The 20,592-nt window shown below is 36.1% G+C and overlaps 1 protein-coding gene and 1 long non-coding RNA gene across 2 annotated transcripts; one reads left to right on the forward strand and one right to left on the reverse strand.

The window, feature by feature from the left end:
- Positions 1-3,127: 3,127 nt before the first annotated feature.
- Positions 3,128-6,044, forward strand: LOC141639588 (uncharacterized). The gene is made up of 3 exons (XR_012542590.1): positions 3,128-3,330; positions 3,422-3,476; positions 5,833-6,044. It is a non-coding gene; the product is annotated as an uncharacterized LOC141639588 (long non-coding RNA).
- A 1,306-nt stretch (positions 6,045-7,350) lies between these two features.
- On the reverse strand, positions 7,351-10,290 carry LOC141639587 (WEB family protein At2g38370). The gene is made up of 3 exons (XM_074448673.1): positions 10,005-10,290; positions 7,933-9,443; positions 7,351-7,673 (listed from the first exon to the last, which is right to left on the reverse strand). The coding sequence occupies exons 1-3, from the start codon at positions 10,185-10,187 to the stop codon at positions 7,601-7,603; spliced, it is 1,767 nt and encodes a 588-aa protein (XP_074304774.1). The 5' UTR covers positions 10,188-10,290; the 3' UTR covers positions 7,351-7,600.
- Between the last annotated feature and the right edge of the window lie 10,302 nt (positions 10,291-20,592).

Raw genomic sequence — 20,592 nt, forward strand, 5'->3', positions numbered from 1 at the left:
AGTTGTGTTCTAGACTAATGCAAGCAATAAAGTAAAACAAGCAATAAAAGAGAGATGTAAACAAATGATTAAAAGTACTAGGATATCATGGGGTCATAGGGGATTCATGGTGTTGATCATACAAACATGTTTCCAAAGTTGCAAGCAATTAATGTTGTGGAGGAGTCGAGTTGGTTTATGTCTTACGGTTCTTAGGAAGAGTTGGGTCCCGGAGCCGAATCGATTAGATTGTACAACATCTACAAGTCGACTTAATTTCCTCCTAATCACTTCTATGCATGGTCTAACAAGACTCGAGTTGGTTTATATCTTACAAGTCAAGTTGAATAGATAAGAGATGGTTGTAAATGCAAGGATTCATAGGCTTAGCATTTCATCAAACATAATATGTGCATAGGTTGACATCACAACAAGCAAGCAATTTAATTATGAAAACATATTAGATTAAGCATGATTAATCCCATGTTGGTTTTCCCTAATTACCCACTAATCCTAGTTAAGAGACTACTCACTTATTATCATGGTAAACATGTCATTAATGGGGTCAATCATTACAACAAGTGTAAACATGATAATGGAATGAGGAAATAAACAATAAAGAGTAAAGAGTAAAAGGGATTATACCAAACTTGAGATGATGCAAATAACAAAGCAAGGAATAAAAGAAGAGAACTTGATTTATTGATGAAGGGATTAGTGTGTGATTTGTGGAAAGATTAAAGAGTAATCTAGTCTAATCTACTCCTAATCTAATCTAAGAAGAATTTCTAATATGGAAGCCCCCTTTGCTTATCATCAAAATGGGGTATTTATAGTAGTGCCTCATTAGGTTAACTAAGGCTAAACTAGTAATTAACATTTCTAAGTTCTAAGCAGGGAATCGCTAGTCTTTCGGAGAGATGGGCATCTTTGCTAAGGACGCCACGATCCGCTCGTCCAGGAGGTGAATCCGCTCGGATTGTTGCATAGGTGGACGAGCGTCTTAAAGGCTTGGACGCTCAAATTCAGGGCTTCTTGGACGGGCGTCTTGGCTCCTTGGACGCTCGGATTCTTCTTCAGAATCCTTCTCTTTGCAAATTCCTTATTCTCGCAATATTAGTCTTTGGTTCTTGCCCTTCCTTCAATACCCGTTCAACCAAGATCGTCAATATCCTTCCGAATAGGCTCAAGAGACGGGAATTTTCCGCCTAATTGTCTCATTTCCTATAACTCAAACACAAAGTAATAGGAAAGCAAAATAGGAAGCATTTGACGGGTAAAATGGCTATGAGACACTATAATAATATGAAAAATAGGTTCAAGTCGGGGACTAAATGTGCGCAAATAATGGTCACACCAATTCCCAATCGTCTCATAACTGACTTCACACTTGAGTGTGTAGTCCTGCCAGATCACTGCCGCAACAAATAATCAACACCGCCAGTGGGGGACCGCAACCTTGCCCATCTAAGCCCCGCTCATCGCAACGAGCAATAACCCATGTTCCTTAATGTGCACATCCCCTCTTGTGGCGCATTCTACAAGGGGCGAATCAAGGGCGTGAAGCCACTCCCGCAAGTGACTCCACTCAGCCGAGGACGCACCTCACAATCATAGTCAATCCACCACAACTCCAATACTCTATAATACAATAAACAACAATAATAATCATATCAATTAAATCACAACATCACATCTTAAATCAATTATGCAATAAACTGAGTAGGGACACTCTACCTTAGCACAGATCCGATTACGAGTCAACAATAAAAGCTAGAATCGCTCTTCTACAAATTCTCTACCTAACAACAAACACAATAATCCAATCACAACATGCAAAACATCCCTTTCCCCAATTTCAAATACTAGGATAAAACCCTAGAAGACAAAACTGACAAAAGTATAAGACTAGTGACTTACCGACGCAATCGACGCATTAGAGAAAAGAACACGGACTCACGAACAATCAATGATCTTGGGAGAGATTAGAGATGATTAGAGTACGTAGAAATGTTTTAGGTTTTGGTAAAAGTGAAAAATGAAACTGTTAATCGTAATTTATAACTCTAATCATCTTTAATCAAACCGCGGAAATAATTTCCGTCAGACCGGATACTCGGTCGAGTATTGAGAATACTCGGTCGAGTATTGAGAATACTCGCCGATAATTCTGGACGGGAGGCGACCGAAACACACGACGCATTACTCGGCCGAGTAAGCCCTATTCGGCCGAGTAACAGGATTTAGAAAAACGTGGTATTACAGTTTTCCACTTTCCCCGATTTCTAACTAATTTCAACTCATTTTCGATTCTTTTTCGGAGTTTGATGTTACATTTTCAAAAGCTTGACCCCTTTTAGAGTTTTAAAATGGACACTTTACTTTCAGTTTGGCTTTTCCAAAAAAAAAGGTGGATTATCTTTTTCTTTCGGTTTTAACGTTGATGGGATGTTAGGATTCGTTATTAAAGACGTCTAATAACTTGTCCTACGCTTATCGACGAATGATTTTGTTTTGAGCCGGTTTTTGACTTGGAAAGTTGGCGCTCTTGTGTGCACAGCAAGAGCAATTTCGTTCCATGGAAGGAGACTTATACTTTTGAAAACTCTCCATTAATGTTTTTGGAAGAATTTTGATTTTGGGTTTCTACAAATGATTTTGGTACTTGACCTTGTCTTCTATTGGAATGTTAATGTTCTTGAATGCGCAACGAGAACACTTTCGTTCCTCTGACGAGAAACTTATGCGTTTGGAAAGTTCTCCTTGAAACTTTTTGAAGGACTTTAATTTTTATGATATCAGACCTTGTAAATGTTTTGGGTTGTTGTTTTCGAAAAGCCCGGCTTTATCTTTATTACTTTTGTTTCTGCTTTCAAGTTTCGAGGACGAAACTTTTTAAAAGGAGGGATGTTTGTAACACCCACTCTTTTTGCGAAACTGCTTTAAAATACGTTTACCGCTTTATTTAATTAATTATATTTGTAAAGCATAATTTCTATAAAAATATGTATTTTAGTAGTATAATAATAATAATAATAATGATGATAATAATAATATTTTCCCGTCTTGAGTTTATAGTAGACTCGAGATGTAAATTCTAGCAAAAAAGACTCAAAAAGCAGGTTTTGACCAAGTTTGACTAAGGCAACCTACCCACTCATCCTCCTCCACCTACCCCCTTCATTTCCAACCCTAATTCCACCATTTTCCACCAACATTTCAGCTCTCCAACTTCTCTCTACCTCCATTTTCTTTCAATTACTTCAAATTCACAAAAAAAAACTCGTTTCTTGTCCGATTCAAGTGTTTTTCGCGCCTACTTCTTTCTCTCATCGCCCTCCATCTAAGCAGGTAAGAAAAATATCAACTTTCCTCGTCCCTACCTTATGACCGTGCCATTTATGGCACGTTTTCTCATGCTAAACCGCCTCTTTGTATGTAGGTGTTATTTTGGACGACCAGGAGTAATTTTGAGTCGAAAATGTGAAGAACAAAAGGTAACGGTGATGGGTTACTCAGTATTATGTCAATTTGTTTGTTAGTATGGTGTATTTATGTGTTGTGTTTCATTCTCATATGTTATAAATGGAATTTTAGTGAATGTGTTAATGTTGTGTTGATTTTGAGACGACTTTTCTACTAGTTTTACTTGACGATTTTGAGTAAAGATGGTACTTTTGTGTTCATGGTGAAGTGGGTAAATAAGTTGGGTAAATTATTTGGGTGAATACTACTATTTTCTTGTTCAAAATTTCGTCTCAAGACGGTCAAAAAATGACCAAAAACTGTGTATATGGAGCTGGACAGCCGTGTTTTGTACTCGAATTTTGTGTTGATTTTGTTGTCGGTTTGAGCCAATTTATTAGCTTCTATATTGTATACATATCCAATGAATTGGGTCACTTGTTTGGGCGAATTCCGTCTCGTATCATGCTTAAATTTTCATCTTATGACGGTATAACGAATTGTTTATACATGTTGTGTTGGGTTGTTTTCCTCTGGCTTTTGAGTTGCTTTTCGTTACTAATTTGAGTCAATTTGACAACTTCCGTCTCATTTGTATATACGTGGATGTATTGGGTTGCCTACATGTTCGAATTTCGTCTTGTTTACGCTTAGAAACCCGCCTTAATTTGGCCACGAAGTGGACTGTTTTGAGCTGCTGGAAACCCGTGTTTTGACTGACCAGCTTTCATAGAATGGCTATAACTTCCTCGTTTCTTGCTTGTTTTGGGCTTATGACCTACCGTTAGAACCGTAAGAGGATAAGCTATCACCTCCAATTGGGTTCACCTCATTATCATTTCTAGAACTCGAGTTATAATCGTTTGAAGTTGACCCTTGTTGTAGCCAAGTTCTAAACTTGTTGTTTTGAATTGGGATTTTGGTCCCCTGTTTTCCCCCTTGTTGGCCGGCACCACCACCTCCCTTGGCCGTTCCTGGACTTCCCTAGCAGTGGGTGGCTTGGGTGGGGTGGTCCATGGTTGTTTATGGGGTAGTTTTGAGCCGTATATGGGCCGATTTGGAGCATGTATGTATTACTTGTTTGGCGCCATGTATTAGTGTTTGAATTGATTAAATTCCGTCTCGTGTTTTATATAACGTAATTCATTATTTATCGTTATTTATATGTTTCTCACATGAATCGTAATTCGTTACTTATCGTTTATTTATGTATATTTCACATGACTTGTATTTGGATTATATACGTCTTGCTCCAGATTTTATATGAAGTAATTTATCTCTTATTGGCTATTTCTACGCTTTTCATATGTCATGTTAATGTGGAATTTATTATTTAAATTACGGTAAAATCATATGAAATGTCTAAGTTTATTCATAATATGTACTTTAATTAATTCATTCTCATTTATTTACCGTATTTCAATTATGGGTGATTTAATTTACTTGAATTATTGCATGAGCCGTATCCATGTGAAATTGCCACTATACTATACTTTTGCTTGACTTATAATTATACCTCACTTGTGTTGTTCTGGCAAGTGCGAGTCTAACCTATTTGTGCTGTTCTGGCAAGTATAGTTTATCTCTTTCCTTTTTCGCCTCACTTGTGCTGTTCTGGCAAGTGTGGGTTATCTCATTTTATTTCCGCCACTTTCGTGCTGTTCTGACGATTGGGGTACTCGATTTCCGTTCTGTCATCGAGTCTTGGATACGGGCTGTTCTGCCGCATGTCGAATCGAAAGTGTACAGTCCGAGAGCCTTGCCAGATTTATACTAGGACCGTATTATTATTGTAGTCCTACTAGGGAAATCTGAGTTTTAGAGAGTAAAAGTCTTGCATAGTTATGAGTCTTACATATGCCATTTACCGTGAGAATGATACCTTTTAATTGTTTGGATGGTAAGAGTCTTTTGGTCCTATTGAGCACTAGGGTTGAGATGTAAGCAACCTAGTATAGATATGATCGGCGGGATTGATGTTCTCATTCGTATTTTTGGTGAGATGCAAGCCTTAGGTACGCCTGTGACATTAGTAGCCACGTCCCGTCTTTGTATGTCAAAATGATTTCAAAGTAAATGGCTACAGTTTTCCTTCACGTGTATTATATTATTGGCCTCTTGTTATCCATATCACACGATATCTATGATTGACTTACAGTTGTGTCACCATTTATGCTGCATTGGTCGGTTTGTCTCACACGTATGTCTCATATGCCATTGTTCTTGTTTAACCTCACATGTATTGGATATTATTTACATGTATTGAATATTGACTATGCCTCATATGCTATAATATGTTTTTGTTCATCTGTGTTTTGATATAATATGGCTGGGAGGACCCTGAGTTACTCCCCACTGACCGTGGCATTCATTTTAATGAATGAACAGGTTGCAGGTTGATGCTTATTTGGGGTTTACGACGAGTGAGCTAGCGAGTGTTGTACTTACAACGATTGGCCCTACACGTAGTAGTTTCTAGTAATGTATAGTACCGTATTTGTGTGTTATCAAGGAATAGGAATCCCTTGCATTCATTTAATTAAGTTAATATTTGTATAAAAGCCTTTTTTTAACCTTCTGTTTCTTTATGTTTCATTGAACCCGCGCCTTATACTTTAAAAAGTTTTAAAAATTTCATAAGTTTCGCTGCTTTCTACTTGTTTTATATTATGTTTATCGCGGGGGTTCACAAAACCGCTTGAACTTCTTCGAACTAGGTGACAAATCACCAGATCTACCACTCTCAATAAAAAGCCCTTTTTCCGTCAGCACATGCAGCAACATCATCAACACACTTACCAAGTTTCTCATCAAAATATGAGACTTCCTCAATCAACGAATAAGAAACAATGGTATTTTGATCAGCATTATACGGCAATGTAACCACTGTGTCATCGTCAACATTAGAATCAAGTATTGACCCATAACCTGAGTAGGTATCAGCGGCCACATGACCAACACCTTGTATATATAAACAATAATCTAGAGATTTATGGTATGAAGTCTGAGATTTGGGAAGCAATTTCTAAATTTTTTTTATACATTAACACAAATTAAGGTTATAAAGTGAGAATAAATGGTGAGAAAGATGAAGGCGGTGAATATATGGTGAGAAAGATGAAGACAATGCGAATGAACAGCGACGTAGATCTAGAGAGAGGTTGATCGTAGATGAAGATGGAGAACGACGGAGATTAGAAGAGTTTTTAGGGTTTTTTGTATAGAAAGTTCTAGAGAGATGAAACGGTTGGGTGGTGTTGAATATAGAGAGAGAGAGGGGTATATGGGTATTGAATATGGAGAGATGATATTATATGAAAATATGGTGGGAAACGAAAAAAAGGGAGGGAGTAATTAGTTTATTGGTTGATGTTAATATAGATTATAAGAAAATTAGATGGTTAAGTAGTGACATTTTTTTTGTAAATATAGAAAAGCAATGAGGACACGTTGGTCATTTTTTATAGCCAAGAATAGAAAGAAATAAAATGGGTAGATCAAAGTAAAATGGCACAAGAAAAATGGGTAGATTGTTGTAGAATGGGGGGAAGTACATAAATGGGTAGAGGATGGATAAGATGATCCTTTCTAACGTGGACAAAAATATAGAGAGGAGGATAAACATGGTTGAAATGCATGTGGATCATAGAAAAGATGATATATCAAAAAACGAGAGAGTGAAGGAACAAATAAGAGGATTATACTATCCTCATTCCTCTGTATTGCTCATGCTCTTAGGATCGAATTAAAAAAAATTACTACTTTGGATTCTATTACTTTACTTTGCCTTCCTTTCGTTGTATCCCCCACCACCCTCACTTCTAATATCCTATGGAACTCAGTCATGGAAGCAACATCTTATTTTCGAAAAAAAGTAGAACATTGCCCTGATATCTCCAACAATAAAGAAGTTTGATTTACAAAAATAGAAAATTTTAAGTTGAGCTATTACGACAATTGCTATGAACTTACACATGCATACAATAATCAAACAGTCTCTAAAGCAACCTTGTCAATGATATCTTAAACAAAGAAAATTTGTGCACGGTGGTGCACCCAAGTAAGAACGTTACAGATGAATAATTTATAGATCATTTCTTAAGTCTAATAGTGCACATATCAACATGACAATCTTTTCTTCAGCATGCTCCAAGGGTTATATTTTAGGCGCAGCTAACTGCTCGACTTCTTGCAACATTCCTTTGCATCCGGAAGCGAGGAAGTTCAACCTGTTGCATAAGAATAGTAACAGATAAAATGATGAACGCCACAGTTACATTTTTCGCTACAACATTTACAAGTCTCACAAAATATAAGACACTAAAACACACTGACTCACAATTTAGCAATCCACACATTAAATTTACAACATCCTGAGATTAATTAGGACAACAAAGTAAAAGGGTTAACTACTACGCAGTTTACTATTAGAGACATCAGCGATCAGTTCACGTCATCAAGCAATATCCTCCAACAGATTACATTTACCTTGCAACTTTCTTTGGCTTCTGTTTCTGGCTTTTCTTAGGCAAGAGCACCGAAAATCGAGGAAAACCTAACTTCTTCCTTTTCACAAGAAGTTTCTTAGGATCTCCATCCCCTTTCTCCATCTTCCATGCAGATGATAGTTCAACATTCGGTTTTCCAAGCATTTGGCCCAATGACACCTTACTTTTTCTGGAGCTTTTTCCAGATTCGAACTCTTGAGTTATCAGAAGTTTATTGCTAAGTATTTGCCCAATTGACAAATTAGGCTTCAAAACCGGAGTATTGGATTCCCCTACAAGCGTGATACCATTCAGATCAAGCATCCAAGAGTCTCTCCTACGATTGGATGGGCATGGGTTTTTGAATTTGGTGTTATTTTGTATAGAGCGTCTTCTCTCCCCATTCTCGGATCTCCATTTCCTAAGTGCCTCCTCAACGGCTAGCTTAGCACTATTTGCAGCTTCGACTCGATCGAGAGCGTCTTCTAAAGCCTGCTTGGAAGTCTTCACTTCTTCCATGGCTTCATCTACTCGCTTCATGATATCCACTTTACACACATTTTCTTCATGTACTTGATGCATGGCCTCAAGGACTCTAAGATTAGAAGACTGTTCAGCATCAGAAGCCTTGCCCTTTAAGAAAGTATACTGTTCAAGAGTAAGAGTAACGTTTTCATTTCGTTCCTCGAGAACACCCAATGAAGAATTACTGCTCTTCTCTAAAGCCTTGATTTCTCCTATGGCAACAGATTCCGCTGCCCTAGCAGCTTCTTTCATTTTTCGGGCAGCAACCAATCTGAGTTCCGCTGTTTTTATCTTTGCCTTTGTCTGCTCAATTTGTAACATGACCTTCATGACTTGGGATTTGGCAGCCTCTCCTATTTTTTTATATTTTTCTGCCTCGGTATTTAACCGTTGCAGCTCCAACATAACATCTTTGCCGCCATGTGGACCTTCTTTAATACTAGCACTGTCAGATTCTTGTAGCGCTGACTTGGTTTGGCTAATCTCGTCTTCAAGAGATGAAATTTTCGATGTACTTGATCTCAACCTTTCACGGGTTTTCTCAAGAGCAGTCCTTTCCCTCTCAATCTTTTTGTTGTATAGTTCAACAGATGCTCGAATTTCAGCCAGATCGTTTGTTGTTTTAGTAAGGTTCCACTTGGCCTGCTTAAGTTCGATTAAGACCAAACTTGGGGGCGAAGCCAACCCAGGGTTTGAACTCCCTGGTAACTTCTGAAATGAAAGATTAGGATTATTCTCCTTTTCCTCTTCTTTTTCATCTCCTTGGGCAAAGGGCAGTTTCTCATAAGATACGTCAGTCATAATGTTCAGTTTGGCAGTAGCTTCTTCCTTTTGTAGCTTCAACCTAAGTTCCTCAACCATTAACTTGGTTGACTCAAGTTCCTTTAGCACCTCAAGTGTATCCCTTTCTTTTAATTTTAGCTCTTGGGCTAATTCCGCTGCCTGCTCCTCTACTCTTGCAACATCCATCTCTTCAGCATCACTTGACTGGCATCAAACGCAATTTAGACATGATATATAAATAACAAGCAAGTAAGAAATCAGGGATGGAGTTGGAGGATCATATTTTGCACAGGGTCAGCCGAACCTTTGAGACGGGACTGATTATCCAGGTTTCTGATCATAATCGAGTTTTTCTATTTGGATTTATTGCTAGAGCTATGCCAGGCACATTTTCAACCAAATTAACTCAACTCAAGACCTAATGCAACAAGTATATAATCCCTTTGTGCCACTCAATAGTTGGTCATCTTTGTATGAAATTTGTGACCGGAATTTTATACAATTATAACAATAATCCGAGACGGAGTGGGTCCAACAAGTTTCATACATATCAAATACTCCCTCCGTCTCAATCAATCATTTGTTTAATTTGTATTCCATCATGAAAGATATTTTAATGAAAGTTAAACAAATGATCTGAGAATAGAGGGAGAGTAATAAAAGTTTACATTTAAGTCTAACCAGTAATTAAAACTTCCCAAACAAAAACTCATTTAATTACAAGTTATAACAATTAGGAGTAGTAAAAGCAAGAAAAAGAATTACCAGTAGTTGGGAAATAGAGTTTTGAGAGTGAAGAGGTTTCCAAAAGCCAAGAGCACCAAACATAGAAACAGCTTGTTTAACAGACTGAAATGGTGCAGAAGTGTCAATCTCCGCCCTCGACAACATCCCAATTTCTTCAACTTGAGATTTCCCAATTTCTAGGGTTTCCCCTTCTTCTGCCATTATTAACCAGCAACCAGAGTATAATAACTTTCAAAAATTAAAAGGGAGATTAATTAATATATAAGCAGCAATGTATACTGTATAGTAGTGGTTGTTCAAGTAGTAAGAACTAGTATAGATCCCGCGCAAATGTGCGGTTTTTTAGATAAGAATATAGAGAATATAATAATTATACTATTGGTATTTAACTCCATTTGAAATTTAATTATAAAATTTATTATTAGTAATTTTGTGTTAAGGGTTAGAAAAGAGATTGTTCAACACTTTCCACTCTGTATAAGATTGTCGGTTTTACTAAAATTATTTTATTAACTTTGTTTTAATAAAACGTTGTTTTTAATTATATCACTATATCCTGAAGACGTTATATAAATAATTAAAAAAAAGTAATCAAAATTTAAGTTTTCATATAGTATGGAGCAAAGATGGATATTAAGTTAAAGTGTAAAAAAAATATATCATAAATAAAAATATTTATATCACATTGTACATATAATTAGTGCAATTTCATGTATGTAACAAAATAAGAATATCCGTTAATATGTCTATGCAAATTAAAAGAATATTATCCCTTTTTTAAATGGTATATAGAAATTATTTATTGTGTGAAATTAAACAGCATAGTCCAGTTATAAATATGATATTATGAAGCCCATTTATAACTTAAGTCAAAATTAATCAAGATGGCCCGGTTGTAGATATGATGTTATGAAGCCCATTTATAGCCTAATTCATTTAGGCGGGAAAACTTTAGAGATTTCTTATTCTTTTAGTTTAAGGGAGATGAATACTTGTTTCGAAGAATTTAATGAGAGTAGTGAGAAAGTGTCAAGTGTTGGGAATGGGAAAGGAGACATTAAAGTACAGTAAACAAAACAGTGTGTCGGGACGTGTTATGCTTTGTTAATTGTATTGTAACGTTCGATTTTATGAGTCAACGGTCGGTTTTCGTGGCATCTTTATTTGAATGTTTGTGAATTTCTCGTGTGGGCTTACAAACTGGAATCCTTTCCTATTTAGTGAAATCTCTTTTAAATTTTGATTGCATTAATTGTAGTCGTGGAGGAATTTGCATTTATTAAAGTTCTTCTCCCTACTATTACGAGAATAAAAATTCTTTTAGGGGTGTTTGGTTGGCTACTTTGGAATGGAATGGAATGGATTGAGTCCATTTAAGTGTTTAGTTGGGTGATTTTGGAATGGAGTTAGATACCCAATGGATTCTAACTTCACCCTAATCCCTTGGATTCCAACTCCATTCCTTCATGCTTATTATTAAAATGAACCAAACAAGTTTTTAAAGGAATGGAATTAGAATCTCATACTACTATGGTTTCTCTTCACATTCCATTCCATTCCTACCCGCTGAACCAAACGACCCCTTAGTTTTTCCGCTTAAAAGACTTCTTAGTTGAGCGTATTTTTCTGGATACTTCTAACATTACAAGATTTGATGGATTGTAAATTGTGGATCTTATATGTAGCCCATAATTTTGGACTCTACATGTCATATTACAAGCTAGATGAGTGAACTTGATTTCTTATAATTTAAATTTACGTAATTTATTTTCGTAGTACAATTTTTACTTATTATAGTACTTTTTACGCAATATTTTCCATTTGTGTAACCCTAACTAAAAAAAACTCAACCAAATTCTCTCAAGGCTGTAACAATGCGTCAATGCCTCTCAAACTAATCAAATACAAAATCTCAAATTATTCAAATACAATATCTCAAATCAATCAAATTGTTTCAATTATAAATGACAGTTAGTTTTGCTGAAGACGGGTCGGAGCAAGTGACGGGTAATGCCACTCACAAAACGGATAGGGGGGACAAGGTGGGGGCACCCCCATGTGCTTCCCTCTCTCTTCTATTTGGGTCATTTGTGAGAGCAAATGGTATCCGTAACTCCAAAGTGACGGATACGTGTCGTCTTCAATGAGATTTTATGTATAAATGATATTTATCATTAATTACAAACCATTGATCAGTTTAAGTTTTTTTTGGGATTTTTTGTTCTATTAATTTATTAGGGTTCATGTTTAATTGAAAATTGTAAATCAAGTATGTTGAAGAAAGCTTGGTGGTTGGCTGGCGGCGAGGATGGATGTTGGACGGGGGAAGGGGCGAGTTCGACGGGACAGAGGGTGGTGTCGCCGACGATGCGAGATGGTGGGGTCATTGGCAGATGGTAGTTGGTATGGAAGACATGCCGTTCGAGGATAGGCGTAGATTGGCCGGCAACAGGCCGAGGGGTTGTCGTTGCAGGAGCGCCGCTGAGGGAGGTTAGGTGGACGACGGTGGTAGGAAACGTTGGTAGTGTGGTAGTTGCACCGGTTTTGCATATTGTTTTTTTCTCCCATGCATAATATCGAGTAGGATGGCGGCAATGTGGGCGAAAAACTCTGGCGAGTAGTGGTGGCTGCAACTACTAGTGATGGTTATCGCCTATCGGTAGTTAACCCAGTACAATGATTATTTCTCACAAGTCATAAACTACTTTACATTGTTTATCATTTTGCAATACCGTAGATTAATCTTGAATTACACAGTACATTAGAAGAAGATATAAGAGAGATAGAAAGAGGTGAGAGAAGGAAAGGATTTGAACGGATGGAAATGAGAGGGGTAATTTCGTCAAAAGTGTACTGTAATGAGTAAAATGTGTACTGCGAAAATCAGGACCCTAAATTTATACTCCCTCCTATTCTATATTTTCTTCTCTATTTCCTAAAACGGATTATTCAGGTTTTCTTCCCTTTCTTATTTTGGATATTTTACTCTTATTTTATTCATCTCTCTCTCCTATCATTAAACCCCACCCAACTCTTTTACTCATATTTTATTACTTTCCTTAATGTTTTGGCCCCACAATTCATTATTTAACTCCTAATTATTCATCCTTTTCTCCTATCACCAACCCCACCCAACTCTTTTACTCTTATTTTATTTTTCTCCTTAATAACCGTGCCCACAAACAAGGGGAAGAAAATATGGAATTGGAGGGAGTATTATATTTATATGTTACCTCTTTTGTAAAAAATCTGTTGGAGCTGGTGTCCTCCACAAATTAGTGTGATAACATTTGTAAATCTCTTACAGGTTCACAAGGGTATACTTCGTATATTTAATCAGTTGATTAACGTTTACCTAATAACGGCTGGCTTGCTAGAAAGTTTGACGTTATTATCATACGAATGGCGGTGATCAATTTGGTCCCTAAAGGTCACACCTATAGGACGTATTTGAGAAATGTGGTTATAGAAATATAATTACATTGATGCCCAAAATGACTAAAAAGTTAGTCAATGTATTGATGAGATAATTATTTAATGAAAATTAAATAATATTAAGTTGAGACGAATTAACTGTCAATTCGTAAATTAAATATAATAAGTTATATTTAATTAAATATATATAAAGTTAGTTTGAAAGAATTAATCTGTTAAATCGTAGTTAAATATAATCAGTTGTATTTAATATCAACAAGTTGAATGTGTCATAGTGGTAATAGTGAGGGTACACAAGCCAAGAGGTCATGGGTTCGATCCTCACTAGATGACAATTTAACACACTTTATATATTTTTGGAAAGACCAAAAATAAGGAAATTCTATTCCTTATTTCGGTCAATGTTAGCCGAAATTAGGAGATATAAATCTTTCCTAATTGATTTCGAATTTCGGTCTATATAAAAAGAAAGGTGGAGAATTATTTCTAACCTAATTCTTTTTCTGACCTAGCCTCCTCTTTCTCATCACAAAAAAAACACAAAGACAATAAAATTTTACAGAAAATTTTAGATTGATTTCTAGCATAATCAAAGGGTATATCTTAGATCGTCTTGGGTGCAACTAATAGGTAAATATCAATTTTGATATTGTTCTTAGGCCAATTTTGCAAGGATCCGAGGTTAATTCTAAATCTTTTTACTTATGCTTATGTATTTTATTTTATGAACATAGATCAGCTTTATTATATCGTTATAATCCTTCATGTTAAAGGGAAGTATACAGATTATTTCCCACAAGTGGTATCAGAGCCTTTAGCTACGATTTTAATTTTGATGATTTTCATAAAATTTGTATGTAAACGATAAGATTTTTGAGAAGAAAAAAAAATTAGGGTTTCGATTTTTGGATCGAAATTTTTTATGCCGTTTTTTTTTTCCTGTTTGATGATTGTTTTTCATTCTATTTTTCATATTATAGTTTATAATCAGTTAAAATTATCATATGAAGAATTGGTAGTTTTTGATTTAATGCAGATTAAGTTAAAACCAAATGGAATCATCATGTTTATGATTAAAAGATTGTTTTTGCTATATAGTTTTTGGCATATAAATTAATCATGTTTATTATTTCATATGCTAATCATGTTCTAATAGCAAAGGTAAACAATTGATCATCAAATCTTGTTTTAGGGCATAATTGCCGCAAAAGGAAAAAAAAAAAGGCTGTTTTTTGTTAGGGTTTACGGAAAAAAAAAAATCCGTTTCATCTTGTTCACGTCTGACAAAAAAAAAAAAAAAAAAAAAAAAAAAATTCCGTTTTCTGTACTGTTCACGTACAGCAATAAAAAAAAAAAAAAATTTGGAAAGTTTTTTTTTCCCTTGTTTTTCCTATTTACCTAATTAGAATAGGAAAGGAGTTGTTTTTTTTATTTTTTTTTTCAGCCGTGTCAAATAAAAAAAAAAGGGACTTTTCGTTTTTTGGCCGAGTAAAATTTAGAGAATTGGATTTTTTTTCTTTATTTTGGCCAATTAGTTATTGTGAATCGGTTCACAATTTAATGATACCGAGTTATTTTAAAGCAGTTTAAAATTTTTGACGGATAGAATTCATATTACAAGTATAATATGGATTAAGTATGAAATTAATGTGATTAAATTGCGGAATTGTCACTTAATTCAATTTAAATAGGTGGTTTGGATAAATTAATCAACATAATTTATTTATTGTATTATGTATGTTTAATTTAATTTTAGTTGATGCTTTTAATAATGTTGAATGAATCGAATGAATGAATTTTATTTACGTATTTAATTTTGCAATCGGTTGTAATTTGTAATACTTAGTGTGGCCTTAGTCAATTATGTTTTCGTAATGAAGGAAACATAATTTTTATGTAATTATGAGATCTCGAATCTCCTTTATTTTAGTTTTGGGTTTTGAAATTAGAATGTAATAAATAGGTCAATTATGTAATTTTATTTAATGTAATTTCAAAGAAGACTAAAGATGAAGATTCAAGCTCACTCCCGCTACATGGATCAAGATGGAACATCAAGACAAGCTTCTCGGGTCCAAGGATGGATTCCAAACTTGTATTTATTGTTCATTTTGATAGGATAGGCCACACTAGGACTTTTACTGTTTTTTTTACGTTTTTCATTTTATTGCTTTTCATTCACATGCTAGTAATTGCATCATATTCCGCCTAAAACCAAACCACCTACTACTAAAATGCATGAAAATTGACTCATATAGGTTGTATGTTAGTTTTCATGGACATGCGAGATGTCACAGATCTTTAAGCCATCACCTTAGTTTAAATCATTCTCGCATGCTAGATTATAGTTCACTTAAAATGAATTAAAAAGTTGATGGGATCTTCCTCTAAAACGGAAATTGAGATTAGTCTTTATAAGGGCAAACATCTATGAATCCCTTCTTCGTCGGTAGGCCTAATATGACCCCTTCTACGTTGGGTAAGTAGTTGTGTTGACTTAGTTTACCTCAACATTGTAGTTCGAAGAGTTTCTCGTGATTATGATGGACTAAAGATAGTATTTACAGAAATTTATCGACCAAGAATTCTAACGGTAGAATTAGCTAAAAGGTTAGCTTATCAATTTACAGAGAATTGAGTCTTGGGGTCATTTATATAATTCTTGAGGGAGGTCAATTGTATAAATGTTTTTGAGTATTCGCGTTATGACATTAGTTCATTAGACTTAAAATAAAAACGATGCATACTTATTATTTTATTCTTCTTTCGCGATGTAGAACACGCTTATTATCAATAATCTTTGTTACAACAAATGGTGGAAATAACGCAATCCCAATGCCTAGTGCCACACTAGATCGTTCGTCCTGGCTAAAAATGTTTATGGACCAAATGAATCGGTCCACTCGATCGAAGAATGATGGGTCCAATTTTGCGGACTGGGAGGCGGCACTACGGAATGCGCCCGCTGCGCGACGGTAAGCTCGGGTATTTAATCGAGCCAATACCGGTCAACCAGGCCCAAATGCGGAGCCGACGAGTCATTTGCTTATAGTGACTTCGTTATGGAAGCGGGTGCGATAAAGAACGTACTCATCTTTGCAATGGAAACCAATTTGCAGAGACGCTTCATTGCCCAAGGTGCAAACAAGATTTTCACCACGCTCACTAACGAATTCTCAAAGGCACCGAGAATCGTTACATATGAGCATACCTGTCGCTTCTTTGATGCGAAACTCCAGAAGGGTCAACCGGTTAGCCCACACATTCTTCACATGATTGAGAATGTCGAGAAACTGAGTCTTGAATTGTAGAATGAGTGAGAGCATTGTCATTGACCGAATGCTTCATTCTCTTCACGATGGTTTTGCCCTTTTCAGGCGAACTACTACATGAATGACTTGAAAAAGAGTCCTCATGAGCTACACTCCCTTCTCGTACAGACCGAGAAGGATATGAAATTGAGTGGGAGCATGAAGCAGGATGTTCTCACGATTCACAACAAGAGTAAAGGTAAGGGCAAGGCTCATGGCGACCTAGCTGTAGGTAAGCCAAAGTTTAAAAAGCCAGGAAACGGTAAGAGTGCGCCCGGTGAGACTAGTGGCTCACAGGGCAAGACAAAGAGCAAGGGCGGTGACATAGAGTGCCACCATTGTCACAAGACTGGACATTGGAGGAGGAACTGTCCCGTCTACCGTGAGAACATCAAAGCAGGCCGTGTCGCTCCTGTTGGTATGTCATCTTATATTCATATGATTGAGATTAACCATGCAAGTTTCGGAACTTGGGTACTAGATACTGGTTGTGGTTCTCATCTGTGTAATCATTTGCAGGGCCTAAAGAACATCATACCTCTCGAAAAAGGTGATGTGGACCTGCGAGTCGGGAATGGAGCACGAGTTGCTGCTGCCTCGAAGGGGACATATGTAATCCAACTCCCTAGTGGTTTTGAGTTATCTTTAAATAACTGTTACTATGTACCCAGTTTATCTAAGAACATTATTTCTGTTTCCGTACTTGCTAAAGACGGTTTTACATTTTCAATAAAGGATAATAGTTGTATTTTCTCTTTTAATGAAATGATTTATGGCAAAAGCGATTTCCATGAATGGAATTTATATCTTAGATCAAACCACGGAAGTATTACACATGAATAATAAGAAATTAAAGGTTGGTGACAAAGATCAAACCTATCTATGGCATTGTCGAATGGGACACATAAATGAGAAACGCGTAAAGAAACTCGTCGATAATGGGACTATTCCCTCATTCGGATTTTCTGCATATGGCACGTGTGAATCATGTCTCATTGGCAAGATGACTCGAATTTCCTTCAAAGGTGTTGGAATGCGCGCTAGTGACCTATTAGGACTCATACATACGGACGTATGTGGACCTATGTCAATTACCGCTAGAGATGGCTATGTTGGGAAATGTGTCCTCAACAATAGTGCGATCACATGATTTAAATATCATTATTAAATCTCATTTTAAGAATACATGTGGGATGTAATATTTTACAAGTCAACTGGTCCACACATATCGGTAATGATTGGCTGACTAGAGTTTGACATTACTGTCGTGCGACGGTGGTGATCAGTTGATCCCCTTAGGTCATACGACTCATACCTATAGAGAAATACTCTTAATTGATTATTTAATTAATCGTATACCGATACGAGTTAATTAAATTGCTTAAAATTGACGGATAATTTTGTGAGTATAATTTACGTATCTTATTGTAAATATGATTAAATAAGACACGGTCTAAGTAATTGAATTGTTTTATTACTTAGATGAAATTATTGTTTACAGAAACAATTGAAACGAAATGAATAAATTATTATAAATACAGAATGTTGTAGTTTATAATTTGGAAACTTTTGGTACAAGTAATTACGAATTACTAGTCGATTTTATAAATGACATATTTTATGAGTATGTTGATTTTTAATATGTTAAAAATACATTACAATTTCATATGTCAAGTAACATGTCACATATGTTACAATTGACAAATGACAAAATAAAATGGAGCATCCATTTTATGTTGTATATGCCGAAATAATGGAGGGAGTATATGATATACATTGTGTTTTTATCTTGAGTGGAAAACACAATAATTATACCTAAAGGAGTAGCCATGCACACCTATGCTTTTGAGAAGAGCAAAAATAAAAGGTATTGGGCTACCTACCCAAGGCCCCCCCTCTCTTCTCTTTTTCGGCCCTATCAAAAGAAAGAGAGCAATTTTTCCTCTCTAATTATTCATTCATTTTTGTGATACAAAATACAATTTTCTAGTGTAAGAAAATGGATAATCTCTACAATATATGATTTTTCTAGAGAAATAAACTCACAAAAATTACTCCTCTCTTGACCGAAATATTCAAGAGTAAAATTACAATTTATATTGTGTCAATTTTATAGTAAAACTAATATTATTACTAGATCTAAATAATATTAGTTATGATGAGTATTCCTTGGGTATATGCTTTTGGGAGGGATTCTATACTTGAATCCTTGTTCTTCCATTTGGAGAGCTCAAGAACAAGTGAGTAGGAGAACTCACTTGTGCCCATAAGAACCGAAATTACAATGTAAGGGTGATTTCTTCTTTATTTTGCTACCTTGTTTGCATGCATAAGACCTTTATTTAATTTTATGACAAATTAATTTATAACATATATGAGTATGTTTATGTATATAGATCTACATTTCCTTCAGGCTATAGATATTTTATCACTTTCACGGACGATTTGAGTAGATACGGATATGTCTACTTAATGAAGCATAAAAGTGAGTCCTTTGAGAAATTCAAGGAATACCGAGAATAGGGGCAGAACCAAACGGGTAGAAAGATTAAAGCACTCCGTTCAGATCGGGGTGGCGAATATCTTTCAAATGAGTTTGATCAACACCTGAAAGACTGTGGAATCGCTCTACAGTTAACTCCACCTGGAACACCTCAATTAAATGGTGTATCCGAACGGAGAAATCGAACCTTACTTGATATGGTTCGATCCATGATGAGTCACACAAGTAGTGCTGAATCATTATGGGGTTATGCTCTTTGTCAGCCGCTCTTATACTTAACCGAAGTCCGTCTAAAGCTGTCGACAAGACTCCATATGAAATGTGGAAGGGAACGGTACCTAACTTGTCCTTTATTCGGGTTTGGGGCTGCGAGGCTTATGTCAAGTGGAGACACGAGGATAAGCTCGGCCCGCGATCGGTCAAGACATACTTTATAGGTTATCCAAAAGGAACATTTGGTCATTACTTCTATTCGCCAACCGAACATCGGGTATTTGTTGCGGCTAGTGCGACGTTCTTAGAGAAAGAATTTCTCGAGAACAAGTCGAGTAATAGAACCTTCGAGCTGTCGGAGATTCCAGAACCAACGACCGAGGAACAGATGGTGGAAGCTGTACCTCCAGCGATGATACGGTTAATATTCTGAGGGACCTAGGAGGTCGGGTAGAGACTCTCATCCTCGGACGAGATACATTGGTATGGTCGAGGAGAATGATGTTTTACTTCTAGAAAGTAATGAACCCGCAACCTATAAAGGTGCTATGGCCTGTTCCGACTCAAAGCTATGGCTCGAAGCCATGCAATCCGAAATGGACTCCATGTATGAGAATAACGTATGGGATCTAGTTGATTTACCTAATAAGGTAAAACCTCTACATTGCAAATGGCTTTACAAAATAAAGCGTTCTTTAGACGCGCAACCAGATATCTATAAGGCACGACTTGTGGCAAAAGGTTTCATTCAAGTGCAAGGATTGCATTATGATGAGATTTTTGCACCTGTAATCATGCTACGTTCCATTCGGATAATCTTAGCGATTGCCGCATTTCATGATTATGAGATTTGGCAAATGGATGTGAAAACCGCCTTCTTAAACGGTTATTTGGAGGAAGAGTTGTACATGGTGCAACCCGAAGGTTTCATAGATCCTAAACATCCTAAGAAAGTATGCAAGCTTAAGCGTTCCATTTATGGACTTAAGCAAGCTTCTTGGAGTTGGAATCATCGTTTCGACCAAGTGATAAAAGAGTATGGTTTCACTCGATCGGTCGAAGAACCATGCTTATATATCAAGTCGAGTGGGAGCATGATTGTATTCTTGATATTGTATGTCGATGACATACTCTTGATTGGGAA

This window comes from Silene latifolia, unplaced genomic scaffold (assembly GCF_048544455.1).
Source record: "Silene latifolia isolate original U9 population unplaced genomic scaffold, ASM4854445v1 scaffold_462, whole genome shotgun sequence".
NCBI classification, from domain to species: domain Eukaryota; kingdom Viridiplantae; phylum Streptophyta; class Magnoliopsida; order Caryophyllales; family Caryophyllaceae; genus Silene; species Silene latifolia.